Source organism: Euprymna scolopes, chromosome 44 (assembly GCF_053919585.1).
Source record: "Euprymna scolopes isolate OS-2025 chromosome 44, ASM5391958v1, whole genome shotgun sequence".
NCBI classification, from domain to species: Eukaryota; Metazoa; Mollusca; class Cephalopoda; order Sepiida; family Sepiolidae; genus Euprymna; species Euprymna scolopes.
In genome coordinates this window covers 23,034,122-23,056,872 of record NC_136525.1, presented here as the reverse complement: position 1 = coordinate 23,056,872, position 22,751 = coordinate 23,034,122, and the positions used below count along the sequence as shown (strand labels likewise).

The 22,751-nt window shown below is 35.4% G+C and overlaps 1 protein-coding gene, 1 non-coding gene and 1 pseudogene across 3 annotated transcripts in view; 1 reads left to right on the top strand and 2 right to left on the bottom strand.

Annotated features, from left to right (window-relative positions):
- Positions 1–22,751, bottom strand: part of LOC145268739 (uncharacterized) — a 129,273-nt gene that overhangs the window by 16,858 nt on the left and 89,664 nt on the right. Inside the window, exon 19 of one of the 2 annotated variants that reach the window (XM_080124324.1) lies at positions 7,079–7,144. The exons of the other annotated variant lie outside the window; for it this stretch is intronic. Coding sequence (XP_079980450.1) covers positions 7,079–7,144 — 66 coding nt within the window. The remainder of the gene's footprint in view (positions 1–7,078; positions 7,145–22,751) is intronic. 2 annotated transcript variants of the gene reach the window in all.
- On the bottom strand, positions 576–707 carry LOC145268904 (U2 spliceosomal RNA; annotated as a pseudogene).
- On the top strand, positions 8,462–8,564 carry LOC145268959 (U6 spliceosomal RNA). The gene has a single exon (XR_013864939.1). It is a non-coding gene; the product is annotated as a U6 spliceosomal RNA (small nuclear RNA).

The following is a 22,751-nucleotide window of genomic DNA, read 5'->3' as shown; positions in this document are numbered from 1 at the left end:
AGGTAGGACTTCAGGTTCTTCATAAGCCCTGTGGTACCTATAATAACTGGTATGAGTGATATCTCCCTAAGATTCCAGTTTCTTTTCATATCATATATGAGACCTTGATATTTGGTCTGTTTCTCCCTTTCAACTTTGTTCAGACCTTTATCATTAGGAACACTCACTTCAACGAAGGTTGCAACTCTCTCTGACTTATTCCATATAACTATGTCAGGTTTCACAGCAGCATTTTCAAGGTAAGTGGCTGTAGGGATTACATGGTCGTAATGTACGGTATATAAGTCATTTCCAACTGCTCTTTTAGGTTGATGTTCCCAGAACTTGTTGCTACATTGGATGTTTAATTTTTTACAGATGGTCCAGTGAAGGTACTTACATACTCCATCATGTCTCGCTGTGTAGTAGCCATCCCCCAAACGTGTGTGTAAATATTAAACCAATAAACTCTTAAACTACTGATCACATAACACTGAAATTAACAGGAAATAGTAATCACACACCAAGTATGATTTATAATAAGTAAAATCTTTGTTTGGATGGATGGATGAATAATGCATACAGACTGGTTGTAAAGTGGGTGATCATTTTACATTAAATTAATACAGAACAGTGATCCCCACTTAATATCACAAAGTTACAAACATACAGCATGTAGTAAGAACAGATACTACACTTTGATCTTGGCCAAAAGGCCAAGAAAAGCTGTGTTTATTTGCTCCCCAACCAAGCAAATTAAACACAAGGCCGATTTTTAATGTGAGGAGTGAAGGGGAAATGGGGACCAGCTCCCCGGGGAGTAGGGGAGCTGGATAGTGACAACTGGTATGAAGCGTTGCTCCTATATTGACCAAGGTCTTATATGTGGGGTTGCCCCCACACATGGTCTTTGCTTGCAGTATCTTCCGGAACAGATACTACACTTTGAGATATTAAATCCTTTCTTCATGTTAAAAATACAGTGAAAATCAACAATGAACAAAAAACTTAGGCACATGGCCAACTCAAAAGGAGGGGATTGTGGGAGTCGGTCATCCCTGTCACTCCAGAACTAAACAAAATCAAAAGTTTCTCCCAGCTAGTATCTTTCACTATAATACTGCATTCACCCTTTCATACTGAGGGACATCCTACTTAACTCCCAATTTTTAAAACATTTTTTATTGACGTGTAAAAACAAAAACAGATAACAATAAAAATGGTACAATAATTCATTTGTGTCGAGGGCAGGGGAAAAAAAGTGATTAGTAGGACTCTCCCAACCCCGTCTAGTTGATAGACTGCCCGTTCCACTAGGTTTGTAGACGGAACCTTGCTTCTGCGGGTCAGTCTCTAAGTGGGGATGCCCTCTAGATGCGGATGAATGGAGAAAAAGAAAAAAAAAAATTTTGTGGGTAAGGAACAGGGGTTAGTTTGTATTTCTTTCTCCCCAAGATGGGTGAAATTTAGAGGAGGGGTGAAAAAAAAAAAATTGCAAGAAGGAGGGGGTGGGGATCTTTGAGGCTTCCTAATCGGGGAAGCTGAGAGGCTACTTGTTTAATTTGACTTTACGGAACTGCGCGTTCCACACCTAGGTGGGGAACACATATTCAAATTTGGCTCCTCTTCGTACACACAGACTTGCTACATGTATCCATCTTCTGTCAAATGCCGCGCGATGCAGCCTTCTTCTATCACATCTGATCTTCACCCGTAGTTGGTGTTTAAAGAAAGCGATCAGATCCTGATCAGAAAAAGACAACCCCCCCCCCGCAACCTTGCAGACGCGACGTCCAAATCACCATTCTCGCCACGGCTCGTAACGTAGACCATTTGTCTTTCCCAGTCCCATGGTGGCCTCACGTTGTCCACAACATTGGATACGGTAATTGGGCGAGGATGCTCAGGATCGATGCGAACCGTCACCTTGCTGACATACGACCAGTACCGGCGGAGTTAGCGGCAATCGAAGAAAGCATGATCAGTCGTTTCTACGGCCGTTGTCCCAAAACGGGGACAACCAGGCGACTCCAAAACCCGGAACTGCATTGTATGCTGTTGAGTGGAAATGCATTTCAAGCCAATCGCCAGGTCAGAGAGAACTCCGAATTCTTCAGATGACTTGAACCTGGCGGCCAGCTCCACACGGAGCGGATCTCACTCTGCTACCAACCCAAACGTGCGCATAGCGGGTCATCGGCTGCCCCCTTCACTAGATCCCTGTGGAGTTCCCTACGGGTAGAAGTCACAAGGTCACTGGACCTTGGTAGTCGTTTTAGCGCGGCTCGGCACTCTTTCATATAGGCAGATTCTCCCCACGGCCTGCGACGGCTCTCGATAGAAGGGTCGAGAACGAGGTCGGGGAAGGCGGCAGTGACCACGGGGTGCCATGGTTGGTCATCTTGCATATAGTGGCTCAGGAAGGCCAGCCTCTCAGCGTCTCGATGACACTTCAAGTCTGGCATTCCCAAGCCTCCCTCACACGGACGTTGAATACAGACCTGTCTGCTCACCCAGCGTCTTCCTCTGTCCCAAAGAAGTGAGGACAAGAGTTCGACGAGAGCTGTTAGGTGTTGTGCAGGCAGGGGAAGTACGGCCAGTCAGTATAGGATGAGAGGAAAGACGTAAGTGGCGCACGCCTCAGCTCTACCCTTTAAGGAAATTTTCCTAGGAAGCCACAAATTGACTGCAGCCTACACCTTTGACCGTACCTCCAACCAATTTTTGTCAAGCTGGAGACCCGATCCGAACAACACGCCGAGGATCCAAACTGGGCCATCCGTCCAGCTGAAGGACGTCGGAAGGTTGGCGTTACCACTCCAGGCGTCCAGCCGCAGTCCTACCGACTTGCTGCAGTTTATCTTGGCCCCTGTAATTCTTTCGTACAGAGCAAGCACCTCCGACACGATCTCAATGTCTCTGAAGTTCGACACAAAGACCGTGACATCATCGGCGAACGCGGATACCTTGGCGGCTGAGCTACCGGGTATAGCAATTCCACGCAGGGCTGAATTTGCCTCCCCACGTCTCAGCTTGCGGAGTAGGGGCTCCAAAGCCAGGACATAGAGCAGGGGCGACAGCGGATAACCCTGACGAACCGACCGAGAGATAACAGAGGGTTTCAAGCGCTTTCCGTTGACTTGCACGACGGCTGTGGGTTGTCGATACATCACGGAGATCCACTTGCAGAAGTCCAGTTTAAAACCGGCGGCCTCTAAGACAGATGCCAAGAAAGATGGTCGACCCTATCGAAAGCTTTGGACTGATCTAAGTTGATCAGCGCGGCTTCCATGTTGTCATCTATCCCTCCCTCTAGGATCGTGCGGATCAGGTGCAAGTTGCTCTGAATCGACTTTGATCTTGGCCAAAAGGCCGAGAAAAGCTTAAAAAGCTTAGAACAGCATCTATTAACAACAGACCTTTGATCTTAAACAAAAAGGACAAGCACAAAAGTGTTATGGACAGACCGACTTGCTTGCACGCGACTAAAAAGATGTTTGGGAGGAGATTTTTTTTTTAGTAAACAGTTTTAGAGAAACATTTTGAATGTAAATTATTCACGGTTGTAAAAAAACAAAAAAGAAAACAATCAAAACTTCCACTCAATTACACAAATTTCATTTGATTAAAAGTTGTTAATAAAAATGCCGTTCATTTTATGTGTATTGTTTTTATTGTAAAAAAGTTCAGTGAGAAATTTTATGAACGTTAAAGATGTATATGTTTATACATTTGTTTACAATCAGTGTAAATCAGTAGATGATAAAAGATTCTAGCAGTGTGTGTGTCGCATTTTGTAAGTGTGCATATGCGTATGACAGTGTATGACTGAGCGAATTGAGAATTGTAGCAAACAATGGGTGAGGGGAAACAGAGTGCAATATTAAGATTGGCATTGTCTTTGACTAAAGGGAGGCATCTTTTTTACTCATTTTGCTTATTGACACACTAGCTATTTATCATTTCTCTTAATTCCAAAAATATTGAAATTATTTTTTTTTTTTTTTTTGTCCCTGTAAAAAGGAGGGTACACCTGTGAATTCACCCTTGTCCGTTCGTCTGTCCACACTTTTCTCCAAAACTACACCCTGGAATTTATTTTAAATTTTGCACAAACATTCAACCTAAGTAAAAAAGTAAAACCGATTTTCTGGGAAAACTCTTGTTGCCCCCCCCCCTAGGGGTGCCTTTCGGGTTAAAATGGCTAAAATTGACACTTATTAAAAAAAATTGATGCCTTGGATTTTTATAAAACTTTCTGAAAAGTTGTAACTGATTTCTATATAATTTTGTTTGTCTATACTTCACAATAACTCTTGGGTATGCCCCAGGGGCTCTTTTAGAGCTAATAAAAACACTCCATTTTTAGAACTATTTTACCATATTTGTCCAAAATTTTGTGTGTATGACTATTTAGCAGTTTTGCATGGTGCTGAACTCAAATTTAAATATGTTAAGGCCTTGGGGACTTTTGGGGCTAAATGGAGAGGGGATGGGGGTAAATGATGGACTTAGTCATTTCTTTTTTTTGCATGGTGCAGAACTCAAATTTACATATGTTAAAGCCTAAAACTGCACCGTTTCTTCATTTTCACCAGGATTTGACATCTGGTGTGGGGGTGCATTAATTCACTGGAAGAGATGCACCCCCAGTCCTCGTTAAGACATGTATCTAGGAGAAGGGAATTCTGATGTAAAATCCTGCTGTATACTCTGTCCTGTGGCAGTCGTCTACACTGACAAAGGTTAGCAGTAATACCAAAAAGTGTGAATGGTTCTACACAAAGCCTTCACCACTATAAACAAATCATCTGCGTGGGTTTCCAAGTAATTTAGTTGTTGTGGCGGAAGCTCATACGTCGAAATCGACGCGAGAGTCCATCATATATATATATATATATATATATATATTAGCACACTGCCTGGTCATAAAATATGATTAAATATATTTTAATTTATGCTGATTTCTTATTATTATAGAGCCAATTTATTGATTATTATATTGTACCCAATATATAGTAGTGATTTCAAAAGTTTTAAAAACAAAACTCACTTGGGTGCCATCAGCTAGAATCAAAACCAAAAAATTTAGCTATCAGATAAGGATTGTATTTCAACAGTTATCTATTTGCTACAACACTGAATCCGACAATTCTTTACAGTAAAATTGTGCAGGCATCTTATCTAGATTTAAATGTGAGATATATATATATATATATATATATATATATATATATATACTAGCAAAAGTACCCGTCGTTGACTGGGTTCAAAAACAACCTACAGAAAATGGACTCTGATTTATGAAAGTATGATAGGTTATGAAACGGTAGGGTTGTAAAGAGATAGCTTCGAATTTGGGGGTATCAAAACCAAAGCAAAATATGATGAAAGTAAAAATAAAATAGATAAACCCCATAATTTATTATACCATACCTGTTCACACTGAAACACTTATCACAATATTCTGTGGATCTATATTAAAAAATCTTGTTAAACTTTGTGACATATTTTCATTCTATGGAGGTCAGGCGCCAACGAACACCCCATAATTTTATTATACCATATTTCTACAAACTGAAACATAATTATCAAAGTATACTTATGCAGATAGATATGAAAAGTCTTTAAAGTTTGTGCCTATTTCCATTCTATGGAGGCCAGGCGCAAATGCAGACCCCACAATTTTATTATACCATCCCTATTTAAGTTAAAACTTACTTATCAAAGTATTATTATGTACATCTATATCAAAAACACTTGTAAACGTTATTTAATTTTTTTTATTTCCATACTTTGTGGATCAGGCGCGTACGCAGACCCCACAATTTTAACAAATCATCATTATGCCAGATCAAACATACCCATTCCTGTGTCTCGATACATCTTCTATCATTATGTGATCAGTTTTCTATAATAGTCAACCATATAGGAGCCTATTCATGACCAGACACACACACACACAGACGTTCAGCTTATATATACATATATATATATACATATATATATATACATATATACACACACACACACACAAACACAAGAAGCAAGCAAGCAAAGACGTTCAGAGCATTTTATGATTATTAAGACATAACAGTCTACAAAAAATGAAATCATTTGACCCGTCTCACGTCACTTTGCAACCTTGCATCTAAGAGGAGATACTTTCCTAACCACTGGGAGATACCAATCGCACGCATCTCCTTTTTTTCTTAGGGTAGTGAAGGGTATTAACTTTCAATCCGTTTTCATACAATGAAAGTATCAACCAATATGTTTTCATTTCTTTTATTACATAATATAATCACTGCTTATCAAGGCCCAGAGGCCAATCAAGGATAAGGGATAATGACTAGCATAATGGAAATTTGATACTTTATTTTAGAGAACAGCTCTTTTTTGCTTTTAAACTCATTAAGTTTATTTTGAAGAAATAAAGAAAAAACAAGTGTTAGTGAAAGGTAAGACTTCAAATGTATCATTGTTTGATGAAACAAAGTCTTTTACCTCCTTTTATGAGCATTATTTGAAGTATGGCATGAGACAAAGCAAAGCAAATCAAGCCAGGACACAAAGAGGAAAAGAAAACACTAACAGAGTAAAAAAAATAATAAAATTTGTAAAATTAGACGTAAGCAAAAATCAGTCTTTGTTAAAAAATCTTTTTTTTTAATTTAAAAAGAAAAAAGCCGAATTTTGCTAAAAAGCACTAAGTTTAATATCCCTGAGGCATTCTAGTGCACACACATGTAATATATATATATATATATATATATATATACACACACATACATTAAATAAAACAAAATGCCATTAAAACCACATCCACATTTAAGCTGCAAATATTTTATTAAAAATCATTAGATTTTTTATCTTAAACTTTTTATTACTAATTTTGTATAGTAAAATATCCATCATAAAAAAAACAGCAATTCTTCCCCTTTGTCAGAAATATTGCTCATCAAATGTGAGAACTAAAAGGATAAAGAAGGAAAGCGAGAGTTAAAAAAGCTGCCAAAAGTAAACCCAACTTTCACTTTCTGCTCTCCATAAATATATATTAGAAAAAGGAAAACATTAATAATGATCAACTGCTCACCTTCGTTTTCAGTAGAGAAGTTGAAGAGCAACAATCGCATTCAATCTTGAGCAAATTTTTTTGTGACTGAAATAAAATAAAATATCATGTAGAGATGTTACAGGGTACACCTCATGCATCCACGACACACAAAAATATTGAAAAACCTTAATATTACTATACGAGTTGGCTGTATACATACCAGTATAATAGAGTCATCCTTAAGATGAACTCTAATCTGGATGCAAATCCTGCGATCTAATATGTTGAGTTTGGACAGATCTTAAATTGCAGATTCATCTAATAATGGATTTATTATGCTGCAATTGGGCAAGAGTGGATTGGGGAAGGGTCCAGTATTCACTTCCATGTAACTTAATGTTCCCAACACAACTTATTCCAAATGTAGAGAGGAACAACTTTATCGGAGACAATAGCTCATGAAATATGTGAAGACAAATGTACAATGCATAACAAGTCTCCTTTTAAAGAGTTTAATGCATTTTAAACACATCTGTGTGCACTTATATACAGGGTGGCCACAAAGTCACGCACCAATGTTAATTAAAAAAGTTAAAAAATTAAAAAAGTTATAGTAGTAACATTTATTCAAATTCAAAGTTCTTTACAAGGATTACAATTGCTCGATATGTTCGCCGTTTGCAGCTATGCACGAGCCAATACGAAATTCAAAGTTCCTGTAGACACGATTCAGTAAATCAGCATCACCATCAATTTGAAGACAAACATCAATAATACGACTCTTCAGATGATCCAAATCACGAATCTTCGTTGAAGAAACAATTTACTTAATATGACCCCAGAAATAAATATATTAATAAAAAATAAATATTGACATTAATGCGTGACTTTGTGGCCACCCTGTAGTTTACAAATTGCAATGCGCTCAATGCTTCTGCATAGAAAGCACTGCAAGACCATTGCACCAACACATTAAAGAACATATGAATACTCTCATATCCTTTCATAACCATGTAACCTCATGTGGTAACAGAATATCAGTCAATATTCTCGTCACTGTCAGGGATATAGGCAACTTGCTAATTTCTGAAGCCACCTTTATTTGTAGGCATAAACAAACAATAACAAACTTGCACTTGATTCTGTTTTTTTCATCATATATCATATCCATTCATATATATCTATTGTGAGTCATTATTTCAAGTTACGCAATAATTAAGGGTTGAATTCTGATGTGTACAATGCCTAATTGCATACTTTTGTTGCACTGCTTAAAAGCTAAATAAACTCTATATCATTTTTTTTACTTTTATTCAACACAAATTAAGCACACTGCCCCCATAAGAAGCTACTAAAATTAAGGGACCATATGCAGAAGAACATCCTAAGTGCAATTGTGCAGCAAGATGTTTAACATTACATTTACATTTCTGCATGTACATACACTAAAATTGGAATGATACAGAGAAAATTAGTATGGCCTCTGCGCAAGGACACACAAATTCATGAAGCGTTCCATATTTTTAACAAAAGAAAATTTAGACGTATACAAAAACAGCAGAGCAAAAGCACAAAAAACTATCAAAGAATCAAAACGGAACACATGGAAAAATTATGTATCAAAAATAAATAAAGACACTAAAACCAAAAATATATGAGAGATGGTCATGAAAATATCAGGGAAGAACAAGAAGTGGATCAAACACAGAATATGTAGCAACATGAAGATCACCGACAAGAAAAACATTGCAAACAAACTAGCAGAACAGTTTCCAATAAATTCATCAAAAACTAAAAAATAAATAAAAAACTTTAAGTTATAAAACAAAAAAAAAAAAAAAAAAAAAAAAAATTTCAAATCAAAAAAATGAAGAAAAGTACAACTATCTATTTAATAGCACAGAACAAAAAAAAAAAAAAAAAAAAGCAATACACAAATCTCATGATACAGCTGTTGGCTCCGATTGAAATCTATTATCAATTTCTTAAAAAATTACCAAAACCATTTCTGGACTACCTACTACAAATATATAATCAAATATTGATAAATAATAGTATGTCAAATACTGGAAGCAGGCTATAGTGATCCCAATACCGAAACCAAAAAAACATCATACAGATCCAATAAACTACCAATCCATTGCCCTCACTAGCTGTCTATACAAGACATATGAAAGAATAGTTAACAAAAAATTAATTTGGTTCTTAGAAAATAAAAACTTGATTACAGAACATCAGTCAGATTTCAGGAAAAGAAGCCTCATCGACCACTTAAGACTTTAAACAAAGAAAGAATACCTAACAGCAATTTTTTTTTTTACCTCAAAAAAGCATATGACACTACAAGTACAGTGCAGCATCAAAAGAGACCTTCATGAACTCAGACTTAGCAAAATGACAGAATTTATCAGTAACTTCTTAAATGATAGACTCTTAAGTATGGATGGATAACATGTTTTCAGTCCAAAAAAGACAAGAAATGGGTGTCACCCTTTTCAATATAAAAATAAATATAAAAAAAAAACAAACCCAGGAATTGACTACACTATACGTAAACAACCTAGTTATATACTATCAATCAAAATATCTACCAACAGCTAAACGCAAACTCCAACTCTGCCGAAATAAGATAAATAAATGGGCCATAGAAAATGGATTCAAATTTTCAGAAGAGAAAACAAAATACATACATTTCTGTAAGCTATGAAAGTTCCATTATGACGCCATCTTGAAACTGAACAATAATAATATCCCAGTTGTCGACCAACACAAATACTTGGGCATCATATATGATAGGAAATTGACATTCATACCACACATAAAATACTTAAAAACAAAATGCCACAAAAACATCCAATTAATCAAAGTGTTAGCACGCATCGACTGGGGGTGCCAATAATGCTGCATTATTAAAACTGTACTGATCCTTAATTAGATCCAAACTTGACTATGGATGTTACATATATGGAGCAACCAGAAAATCATGTGAAGGAATTGGATACGATACTCCACCAAGGATCGAGATTGGCCCTGGGAGCCTTCAGAACCTCTCCAGTGGAGAGTTTGTACGTGGAGGCTAACGATCCACCACTGACCCTATGAAAATAAAAACTAGTTCTACAATATTACTTAAAGCTCACATCATGTGTTTTCCATCCACAATATACACACCTCTCCAACAAAATAGAAAATATTATCAAACCCTACAGCCTTCATACAAATAATCTCACAGAAATTCAAATAGAAAACAAAAATACATGAATCTATCAACTCAGAAACTTCATCTTCAATGGTTGAACAACCATCCAAAATATTAAAATTGAGTAAATATTCTTAAAAAAAAATAAATAAATAAAATAAAATAAAAAATAAAAAAATAAATAAAAATCCTGTAACCGTCAATGAAGAATTGCTTAACATCCAAAATAAATATAAAGAATATTCACTAATCTACACAGATTGATCAAAGGATGGAGACAGGGTAGGATGTGCAGCCATCCATAAAAAAAAAAAAAAATTGCAAAGACTCCCGGATGGCGCTTCTGTGTTTAGTGCAGAGGCATCTGCCATTGACTTGGCACTAAACATAACTGATAACCATCCAAAATATATCATCCTTACAGATTTTCTATCGGTACTTATATCACTAAAAGAAAAAAAAATTGATGAGTCCCCTTATTACAAATCTCGTAAATAAAATAAACAATGAATAAATACATAAGCTTCTGCTGGATTCCAATGCACATCAGCATCTACATAAACAAAAAAGTGGATGAAGCAACAAAAGAGTCACTTCAACAAAACCATACAACACGTAAAATTCCCTATACAGACCTAAACCCCAAAATAAATAAATATACAAAAAGAAAATGGCAAGAATATTGAAACTCATGCACACAGAATAATGTTTGTTCTGTTTTACAGCATATCAACCACTTTGGGGTCATTTAATACCGAAAGGTTAGTTATGTTGTGTTATATATTGGTTTGTTCTTCTTAAGGTTTTTTTTTTTGGGGGGGGGGGTCTTTCCTTATATTTTTGAGCATATTTTAATCTCTTTCAGAAAATTGATAATTTTTTGAGGATCAATCTTGTTTAATATTGTTTTTAGGTTTTTTTCTTGGTAATACTTTGTTCGGGTTTGTTCAAGGTCAATGCAGTTCGTCAGTATATGGTGTATTGTGTAGGGTTCTTGACACGTTATACAGTTTGGTGTCTCCTCCCCTTTTAGTAGATGTGAGTGGGTGATGTGAGTGTGACCTAGTCGCAGTCTGGTCATTACTACCTCTTCCTTTCTTGTTAACTTTTTGGCGTCTCTCGTTCCAATATTTGGTGTTATTTGGAATAATTTGTTTTTGGTACATGAGCTCCAGTTTTCTTGCCATTTTCTCTTCAAATATGGCACACAGAATAAATTATTCAAAGTAACACCAAACATTGGAATAAACGATACAAAAAAGATGTCAAAAAAAAAAGAAGAGGTAGTAATGACTAGACTACAAATAGTTCACACTCATGTCACTCACTCACATCTACTAAAAGGAGAAGAGATGCCTATTTGCATAACGTGTCAGGAACCCTACACCGTATATCATACACTGACAGGCTGTGTGGATTTTAAATGGGTCCTAATAACTCATTACCGGAAGAATAGTCTAAGGGGGATATTTAACAAATCAATCGAGAAAAAATTATTGAATTTCTGAAAAAGATTAAAATATACAACAAAATATAACAAAAAGATACAAGACGAAATACAACTAACCAACATCTAGTATGTTACAAGGTTTCAGCATTAAATGACCTAAAAGTGGTTGCTATGCCGTAAAACAAAAACAATCTGCACGTTGGTACAGGCAGAGAAACAGAGAGCATGAAGGGAATTCCAAAGGCTAACAGTTCAAAGAAAAGCTATTATAGTAGAAAATTTTCTGGCATTAACGATCTCTACAATGACACGTTCCGAATTAACAGATTGTCAAATTGATCAGGAGTACTTGCGTTAAGAGAGTACCAGAGCAACAAATTTGCTGGAGCACATTCCATTAAAGTACAGAGATGGAACATTTTTGGTGATATGAGAGGGGCTGGAGTTAGGTGGATATTAAGGAACCTATTCAATTGGGGTTTTTTTTTTTTTTTGGTCCTTATCTAAGAGGGAGAGAATAGTTGATAGTGCACCAGCCCAGATGTGACAAATATTCCATGTATGAGATATTAGTAGCTTTGTAGAGATATAGGATACTGAGAGGTGTGAGATTTCTAGCACGGTAGTGGGAGCCCACTTTCTTTGCAGCAGCCTTGGCTGCATCTTCTCTGCTCCAATTCTTGTTATCTATGAATGTTAAGCTGGACTTTCTGGGTACGGTTCGATTAGCCATAGCAACTGGTGATTGAAAAGGTTAAAGGAAAATGAATTCTGTTCATGAAATGTTATCCATTTATGTACCTATTTCACTACAAACTGGAGGTAATTTTCTAAGTATTCAGCCATTGCTTTGAATGTGTGTGTATTCATTTTACCCATATATTGAGAAAGGTGTGTGATGTCATCGGCACATATCCATCTGGGGAACAATTTCATCAGGGAGGTTATTTATGAAAATCAGAAACAGCAAAGATCCCTTAGTATACTTCATTAAAGTAATGTTGTTTAGATGTACAGCCATTGAGGATAACCTGGGTAGAAAGGATCTGATTATGCTAAATAATCACCCAGTCATACTGCACGCATTAGTTTTCATAAGAAAACCTGGTACTTGTACAGTTTAATCAAGACATTAAAAAATGAAAATATTGAAAAAAGGTTATACTGTACGCATCTGTTTTGGACTGAAGATCTCAAAAAAAAAAAAAAAAAAAAAAAAAAAAAAAAAAAATTTTCACTTAATTTGATTGAATAGGTTTTTTTTTTACAGCGGAAAAAGTTTTTATGAAAGCACATTGAAGTCAGCCATTATGGAAATTTATTGAACACACAACGGGGAGATAACTCCAGTTAAAGTGCCGACATCCCTCCATCTTTATACTAGCTTTTCTTCCTAAACATCGAACCTTTTGCTCGGTATCATAAATTGTAAAAAAAAAAAAGAAAAAAAAAAAAAAAAAAAAATGAAATTAAGTGAAATTTTTTTCGGAGAACTTTGTTCCATACATACAATTTAAACTTTTTTCGATATTTTCATTTTTTAATGCCTTGGTTAAACTTTAAAAGTACCAAAAACCTTCATGACATACCTTGTCCAGCCTTGTCTGAATTAGAACATGCTTGCCTACTGATAGTCAGAAGTTTAGCATTAATGAGTTGGCAGATTATTGCTAGATTGCTAAAATCTTTGAATCATTAATCAAAGAGCGGGAAGAGAGTGCTGGGGAAATAATTAGGAGGATCAATTCTTACCAGAATTCTTAAATATTGGTACCACAGAGGTAATTTTCAGCTATCAGAGAAATAAGATTCAGCAAGGTATTTGTTTGGAGAGAACAGGGGCCAGCTCAGTAGAGCATTTCTTTCCAAGTATAGCAGGGATAAGACCAGGCCACGTGCTTTAGAAGTGTCAAGATTTTGCTTTTTATGATATCTCAGATATGGAGCATCAAGCAAAGCTTCTGTCTGCAGTGGGAAATTTTAGAGAGAGTGATTTGCAGAGTTCAAGGAAAACTGCTGAACAAGTAGTTCAACCTTATCAGTTGCCATGCAAGTCGCATAATTGTGGTTGGATAGTTAAGGAGTTGTTGACTGCCCATTATTCATCACACTATTATAGATTTTCCAGAAATCACAAGTTCTTAATTTCTGAAAACTCAATGCATTTTGTAATTATCTCAATACTCTCAGCTGCAGCTATTACAATCTTACAATTTCTTGAAGCTAGAAATTTCTGTTCATTTGCAATTGACGTCATGTCTGTTGAATCAACAGAATACTTGCTACCTATGAGCAATAGCAGCTGCACAAGTCAAAGTGAATTATTGGGAAGCGCAGGAGTGGTTATAGAATTTCTACATAAGCACTTGCTTCAATGCCTACTATGACCCATTCAATTACCTCACACCGATCAGCACGCAGAAAAAAAAAAATTTTATTTCAAGGGGCATTCGATAGATTCCAAATCTGTCCATTTGAAGTACTTAGGCGTTTCAAGTAACAGCTGTTCAGTTTAAGGTTGGGACTTTATAGTGATATCAACCGTTACTACAAGTAACTCAGTGTTCCTGAGTAGGCTATGTACATCTGTCACACAAGTCTCTAGCAGTGTAGTCAAGAATAGGTCAAGAAGTGAGGCTTGCTAAAGAGTTTGAAAAGGAACAATTTGTGAAAGAAAGTGTGCAATAGAGAAACTACTCTGCATGCTGTTATCAGCCGCAGAATTAAAGCCAATCACAGTGGTAGACCTTAAAATCCCCAAAGACTACTACTTGGGCGCTCAGATCTATGCAACAGAAGCAAAGTCAAGCAAAGTACAATCTTGGTTCAAGGAGAACAGTAGATAAAATATAAGTAACTAGCAAGACCAGTGTACCGGTGTTGCTCAATGGAAGTATGCCTCCCACCCCACCTGTAAAAAAAATAATTTAAATATGGTTATTTGTTGGAGCCACTGCTCACCCATTATAACTGCAGGCACTGGCATCCGTGACAAAAATGAATGTAGCATAGTGATGTACGGATGCATTTTATATATATTGAAGTGTATATCTTCCAAATAATAGCGTCTTTTTTAATATGATCTTTTTTTTTTGTGATTATAAATCTAATATAAAAGATTGAAATATTTAGGAGCCAAAATGGTCGATATATAAATATATATGCAATGTGTCGATATATAAATATATATGCAATGTGTCGATATATAAATATATATGCAATGTGTCGATATATAAATATATATGCAATGTGTCGATATATAAATATATATGCAATGTGTCGATATATAAATATATATGCAATGTGTCGATATATAAATATATATGCAATGTGTCGATATATAAATATATATGCAATGTGTCGATATATAAATATATATGCAATGTGTCAATATATAAATATATATTTAATGTGACTGTTTGGAAAATCACCAATGTAAACGTAGTGTGTTTAATTTGTTTTTGTTCCCCACATTAAAAACCGATCTTGTGTCCAACTCTGTCCTAGTGGGGAGACAAGTAAATAGGAACATTGCCGAGGTACACGTGGTTGTTTCATGGCAAGAAAACGCGAGAAACTAAGTTCGTTTATAATTTAAGAATTACGTATATAAATACGTTTAGCAAGCTAGAAACAACACATTTTTTAACACATTTGTTTGTATAAAAAAAAATATGCTTTACTTTTTTCCATCACGACGACTAAGATTTCTACATCAAAAACATAAACTTATAGAAATGTTACCCATATTTGGAGCGTTTCATATATTTTGAAGCTTAAGAATTACGTATATAAATACGTTTAGAAGGCTATAAACAACGCATAAGTTTTTTTAAAAACAAATATTTTAATAATAATAAAAATAATTCTGGTTTCGTTTATCAGCCTCTCCCTGAAAAGGATGGGATTCATTTTCATTTTTTATTTATTTATTTTATTTTTTTGTGATGATAAATCCTTATATAAAAGACTGAAATATTTGCGAGCCAAATGGCCAATATATAAATATATATGCAATGCGACTGTTTGGCAAATCCCCAATGTAAACGTAGTGTGTTTAATTTGTTTTTGTTCCCCACATTAAAAACCGATCTTGTGTCCAACTCTGTCCTTGTGGGGAGGCAAGTAAGTAGGAACATTGCCGAGGTACACGTGGTTGTTTCATGGCAAGAAAACGTGAGAAACTAAGTTCGTTTATAATTTAAGAATTACGTATATAAATACGTTTAGCAAGCTAGAAACAATGCATAATTTTTTTATAAACAAATCTGTTAATAAAAAAACGTGTTTATAGCTTTCTAAACGTATTTATATGTGTAATTCCTAAACTTCAAAATATATGATACGCTTCAAAGTAGGTAACAGTTCTATAAGTTTATGTTTTTGACATAGAAATCTTAGTCATTATGACAGAAAAAAATAAAGCATAATGTTTTTATATAAACAAATCTGTTAATAATAATAAAAAAATCCATTGTTTCTAGCTTGCTAAACATTTATATACCTAATTCTTAAATTTCAAAATGTTTGAAACGTTTCAAATGCGAGTAATATTTCAATAAGTTGGTCATGTTTTCGATGTAGAAATCGTTGTCGTGATGTAAAAAAGCAAAGCATATTTTTTATAAACAAATCTGTTAAGAAAATGCATTGTTTCTAGCTTGCTAAATGTACTTATATGCATAATTCTTAAACTTCAAAATATAGACAACGCTTTCAATGCGGCTAACATTTCTATAAGTTTGTTTTTGACATAAAAATCGTTGTAATGATGGAAAAAAAATAAAACAATTTTTTTATAAACAAATCTATTAATAATAAAAAAAATGCGTTGTTTCTAACCTGCTAAGCTTATTTATATGGGCAATTCTTAAATTTCAAAGTACATGAAACGCTTCAAATGCAGCTAACATTTCTATAAGTTTGTTTATGTTTTTGACGTAGAAAGCGCCATCGTAGTCATTGTGATGAAAAAAAGTAAAAATAAACATGTATTGTTTTGGATGGGAAAAATAGGAATACAATATTGCACAGTTACATTTAATGTTTACGGCAATTTATTTAACAGATTTTTTTTTGTATCGGATGCATTGTCTGGCCAAATGGTACATCTTAGTGACACCATATTTCAATGTTAGAAACCATTCGTTTATAAAAGAGGGAGCTGTAATCTGAAATACAAGAATTTTCCGAGCTCAACCAATCAGAATGGGCAGAATTAGGAAAAGGGAGACTTTATTATTTATGAATTGAGAAATGGAAAGATTATGTTAGGTCTACACATGTAATAACCAGTTACAGGTGATGTAATCACATTATCGCTCTTCAATGCCATGAGATGAAACTATCTCAAGTTGAGATCAAAATTCTACTGTCTAGATAACATTTTGCATTCTAATAGGAGTAAAATATTTTATGGTGTGTGTGTAAGACTATTTTCAAACCCAAACAGCACCAGATTGTCTTGCTGATAACTATGAGGATTAGGTGTGGTTGGGGGTATTGACACTTGGCCAAAAAAAGTCTCATGTACCTAGAGTGATAGGATATGTTTTTGTTGAGATATTGTGGAGAAAAATTAATTTCTCAACAAAATAAAATAGGTTGACATCACAAGTTGAGCTGAATGGCCAGAAAAATCTTAGAAATGAGCCATGTGTCTTATGTCAAGCAAGAGACCACCTTGCAGGTGATGGCTGAAATAACTTGGATGATGAGAGAGGGAGAGGAAAAGGGGTTTAGGAGGGAAGAAAAGAAAGGAAAATGATTCAGAAGAAAGGAAGAAATGATAATCTTGCATAGAGAGGAGAGAAAATTACAAATTTCATAAAACTTATTGTTTAGCAGATAGGAGGGACTTATCTGCTGGCCTCGAATGGAGCAGGTCAGCTTTTTTGGCGGACTATCCATGGCTAAGATTCCTGAAGGAGCAAAGTGAAAAAGTTCTTCCCCCTCCAATCAAGAAACCATCTGAAACAATCTAAGTTGAAAAATCTTGAAACAGTTTATATTGATTTGAGTCCAGAAGAACCCGAATAGTTTAACTTTCCTTGCACGATTGTATAAACGAAAATATTTTATTTTCTTTTATACAAAAGCGATTTTCAGAGTTATTGAATATCGATTGTTTTGATGGTTTTGATTGTGGAGAATAATTCAGTTAATTTCCAAATCTACCCTGAAACCCGACGCTCGAACAACAGCCACAAGAGGCTCACATCTACTGATCAGTGTCTGTGAGAGAAGAACTTAACTCCGACAACTGGCAATGAACAACCAGCGTGTTAAAGGTGTTGCCACCCAGACTTAGGGTCGTATGTGTTTTGTGTATTCTGAGCATCAGAACAGTAATTCCAGTGAGTGTCTGATCACATTTTAAAAGGTCCATCACTAGATGAAGATTTAAGATTAGTCCTTGTGTTTACACTTATTGGTCCTGTGATGCAGAATTGTGCAACCCCCATATCGTGGTATATATATATATATATATATATATATATATATATATATATATATATATAAATAAATATAATGTTCCTTATCTTGAATTAAGCATATTGGGAAGTGATACATGATATACCATTAACATATTAAGCGATGCTCTTTGTGTAAACAAATCAAGCTTGAGTATTCAGACGATGTCAAAACATTGTTAATTCACTGCCTGCACAGCAGCTGCTGATTGGGATAATGGTTCAAAGCCTTGACTGTCGTACGGGCGGTTGGGTTTCAATCCTGGCTTGAGGTAGTTGCCTGTCTAGCTGCACTGATCAGCTGTGATACAGCGAAACAGTACTGTATGTTGATTATTATATATATATATATATATATATATACACACACACACAAGGTGGTTGCTCCAAAAGTTGGAGATTGGAAACTTTATTTTAGTTAAATTTTATTGCGTTTGGCTTATTCACTTCTTCAATTTTGATACTCACATAACGGACGGGGACAGCAGAAAACAACTTTCAGACTTTCAAAAGGTGAAAATTATCTTCAAAAGTTGATATCTGATTTGGAGACTGATAAAATATTTAGCTGTATTACTGCAGTTTTTTTTTTTTTTTTTTTTTAATGATTACAAAGCATCAGTTTGATACGAGAAGGTTTTGAAGCAGATGCTATTCATACAAAAAGGAAAACATTTTTTTTTAATTTTACAAAAATTATTCTTTGTAAAATAAAAATTACTGTTTGACAAATTTCACATTTTTCTAATATATATATATATATATATCATTCAAACACGGTAGTGTTTCAATATATGGTTAAGTGGCAGTTTTAGCCATGGTTCTCTCCAGAATGTGCTGCTGCCATTGCGCACAGAAATCACTTTTTCCACTGCTTCAAACGTAATAGATGTATGGAAACTAAAGCCGTTTTCAGGACTGCCAGCAACCATTGTAAGAAAGTAATAAGGAACGCAAGAGAGTTGTATGCTCAATCTGTTAAGTCCAAAGTAGCTGAGCAGCGGCTTGGTTCCCACCAGTTTTGGCAAATAGCAAACAGAATCCTGAACAGAAGCGTGTGCTCCATCCCAACTATTATCAATGGATCTGAGGTAATCTCGTCAGCATCAGACAAAGCCAAACTCTTTGTCAAGAACTTTGCAGCTAATTCTACCCTTTGCGACCAAGACCGCCAACCCCCAATATTTCCTCTTGTATCAGAAAACACGCTATGTGATATACGTATATCTGTACGTGATGTTGCCAAACTAATCAAAAACCTTGATTCCAGTAAAGCAACTGGCCCTGATGGTATTCCAATTATAGTACTCAAAAAACTTCAACCTGAACTAGCGCCCATACTTACAAAACTGTTTAAACGTTGTCTTAAGGAGAATAGTTTCCCATCTCCCTGGAAAATCTCATCAGTATGCCCTGTATTTAAGAATTCAGGTGATCGCTCATCCCCCTCTCAGTACAGGCCAATAAGTCTCCTGTGCGTCATGAGTAAGTTGCTAGAATCTGTATTAAATACAGAAGTAATCAAACATCTCAACAAAAATAACCTTCTTAGTGACACTCAATATGGTTTCCGTTCTGCTAGATCTACAGCAGATGTCCTTACAGTTATATCGCATAGGATTAGCAAATCTCTCGACGGTGGCAATCTTTCTAGGGCAATTGCTCTTGACATATCTAAAGCCTTTGATAGGGTATGGCATAAAGGTTTACTTCATAAGATCGCTAGCTATGGTATAGCTGGAAAAGTCTTCTCAATTATTAAATCATTTCTTTCTGATAGATTCATAAGAGTAGTAGTTGAGGGGCAAAAATCAGAAGCTCACAATATTAATGCCGGTGTCCCTCAGGGATCCATCCTGGGCCCAACTCTTTTCCTGATCTACATTAATGATCTTCCAAATCATATCCTTACATCATTTGTAGACATTTATGCTGACGACACTACCATTTATGGTACCACATCTAAGACAGTAAACGAGCAAGTTCTCTCCAATTCTCTCTCCTCTGATCTTGAGCACGTAGTACAATGGGGAAAGGAGTGGCTGGTTACTTTTAATGCATCTAAAACCAAGCTTCTCTCTTTACATCATCAACATTCTAATCCACATTTGTCATCAATTGAAATGAATGGCTCTCGTCTTCAGGAGGCCTCAAGTTTTGACAAGCTTCTGGGCTTGACCATTACTCCTGATCTTAAATGGAACACGTATATCAAATCTGTTGCCAAGGCCGCTGGAAAAATGGTGGGATCTTTCTATCGATCCAGTAGATATCTCACTGCTGATGCTATTCTCTATCTATATAAGAGCCAGGTACGTCCAAGGATGGAATACTGTTGCCACATCTGGGCAGGAGCTGCTAGAAAGAACTTGTCCTGCCTTGATAGAGTTCAAAATAGACTTCGTAGCCTCGTAGGAGATGTCCTTTTCTCCTCCTTGCAACCTCTATCTCACAGAAGAGATGTTGCGAGTTTGTCTCTGATGTATCGTTATTTTCATGGAAAGTGTTCAACTGAGCTTCAATCTATGGTCCCCCCTCGCCAAACTTTCACAAGAAACACTCGTCTAGCTGTAAACACTATCAATAATTTCCCCCACTCTTTATCTGTGCCTAAACCTAAACGTAGATTCCATGAACAAAGCTTCTTTCTTAGAACTGCACGCCTGTGGAATTGTCTTCCGTTTTCCTGCTTTCCGGCTGACTACAATATGGTTTTGTTCAAGTCTAAAGTAAATAAGTTCTTGATGAGCCGTTCCATATAAGTTATTAAATTTACCAAATTTTCATTACTAATGATTACTATATTGACCAACTTCTACTGTACACTCTTTAACCCTTATCCTTGAGTGGCCTCTGGGCCTTGATAATGTGGTGATGCCTTTGTAAAAAAAAAAAAAAAAAAAAAAAAACTGCTTTAAAGCTTCACCACTCATTTTTTGACCAAATTTCAAACAATTACAGTTTATAGATTACTTCAGCTATATTGTGGAAAAAAATTTTCCATTTTCGTTCAGTAAAAACAAAAAATCATGATGAATTTTCTGGTGTTCAAAATCTTAAGACGTAAGGAGGTGAGCAAAGTTTTTTATGACTGGTTTCCATAGCATCCACGTCGATTCAGCGACTAGTGTTGCTACTAATTCACTGCTGTCGCGAAAAGAGAAGTAACAAGTGAAACAGAAAGAATGAAAGGGAGATAATTGGGGGATTTTATTGAAAACAGAGGAGTGCCATACTTTATTATTACATATGTGTATGGGCAAAAAATAAGACTGAAATTAAACAAAGAACAAGTGAATTTATTGAAAGCCTGGAAAAATCATAGATTACAATAGAAAAATGCGATATGAAAAGTAATATGATTAAGCTTAAACATCTATTATATAAAAGGGGAAAATGTGTGTGTGTGTGTGTGTGAGCATGTTTGGATGTCCGCTAAAAACTTTTGAAAGACGGAACCAAATTTCACAAAGTCGATATCATATTGAAGCCCCATTCTTCGGATGACAAATATCGAAAAATTAGTCCAAAAGGACCATCAGAAATGGGTCAGCTGATCGATTTTCTGCAGGGGGGGGGGCCCAAAAAGTGACATTTTTTCGTTTTTCCAATGTATTTAAGTAGTAATGATGGATTGATCTAATGATATTTATACGTAATTAGAAAAACGCTTAGTCATGTCACGTGACGTGACGTCAACATCCAGTAATGGCGATGTCTGTAAATAAACAATTCTTACCGATAATTTTGCGAGAATAATTCTACTTCGTTATATATAATCTTACACGTCATGAAAATGTTTTCAACGTGATTAACTGGTTAAAAATAGTAATTATACGAGAGTATAACGAAAAATGTCAAGAAAAAATAAGGGATTAAAAAATTTCAGCTTAAAAATATTCAACGATAAAAAAAATGATCGTTATATTTATGCTAAAAAATAAACAGCCATTTTCTTTTTTGTATTATTACCACGTGACCTCCTATCTCTGTTAAACTGGAGGGAGGGGGAAGAGTCCGCTTGAAAGCCAACAAAAACGGTAATTTTCTTATTTATATTAGTAACACTACAACCTAATTCTATTGAGAGGGAGGAAGGGGAGGATGAGTTATTCAGCGACTACAACCTATTTTGTTATATATATATATATTTATATTTTGTAAAAATGGGCATTACCACTTATCAAGGCCCAGAGGCAACTCAAGGATAAGGGTTGAAAAGGCACAGTAGTCAATGGGACAATATAGTAATCGTTAGTAATGGAAATTCGGGAAATTTGTTATATATATATATATATATATATTATTAAATAGGCATTACCACTTATCAAGGCTCAGAGGCCACTCGAGGATAAGAGTTGAAAAGTGCACAGTAGTCAATTGGACAATATAGTAATCGTTAGTAATGAAAATTTGGGAAATTTGTTATATACCTATTTTTTTGTTACATAGGCATTACCACTTATCAAGGCCCAGAGGCCACTCGAGGATAATTGTTGAAAGTGCACAGTAGTCAATATAGTAATATTTAGTACTGGAAATTCGGTTAATTTGTTATATATATATGTTTTGTTACATAGGCATTACCAC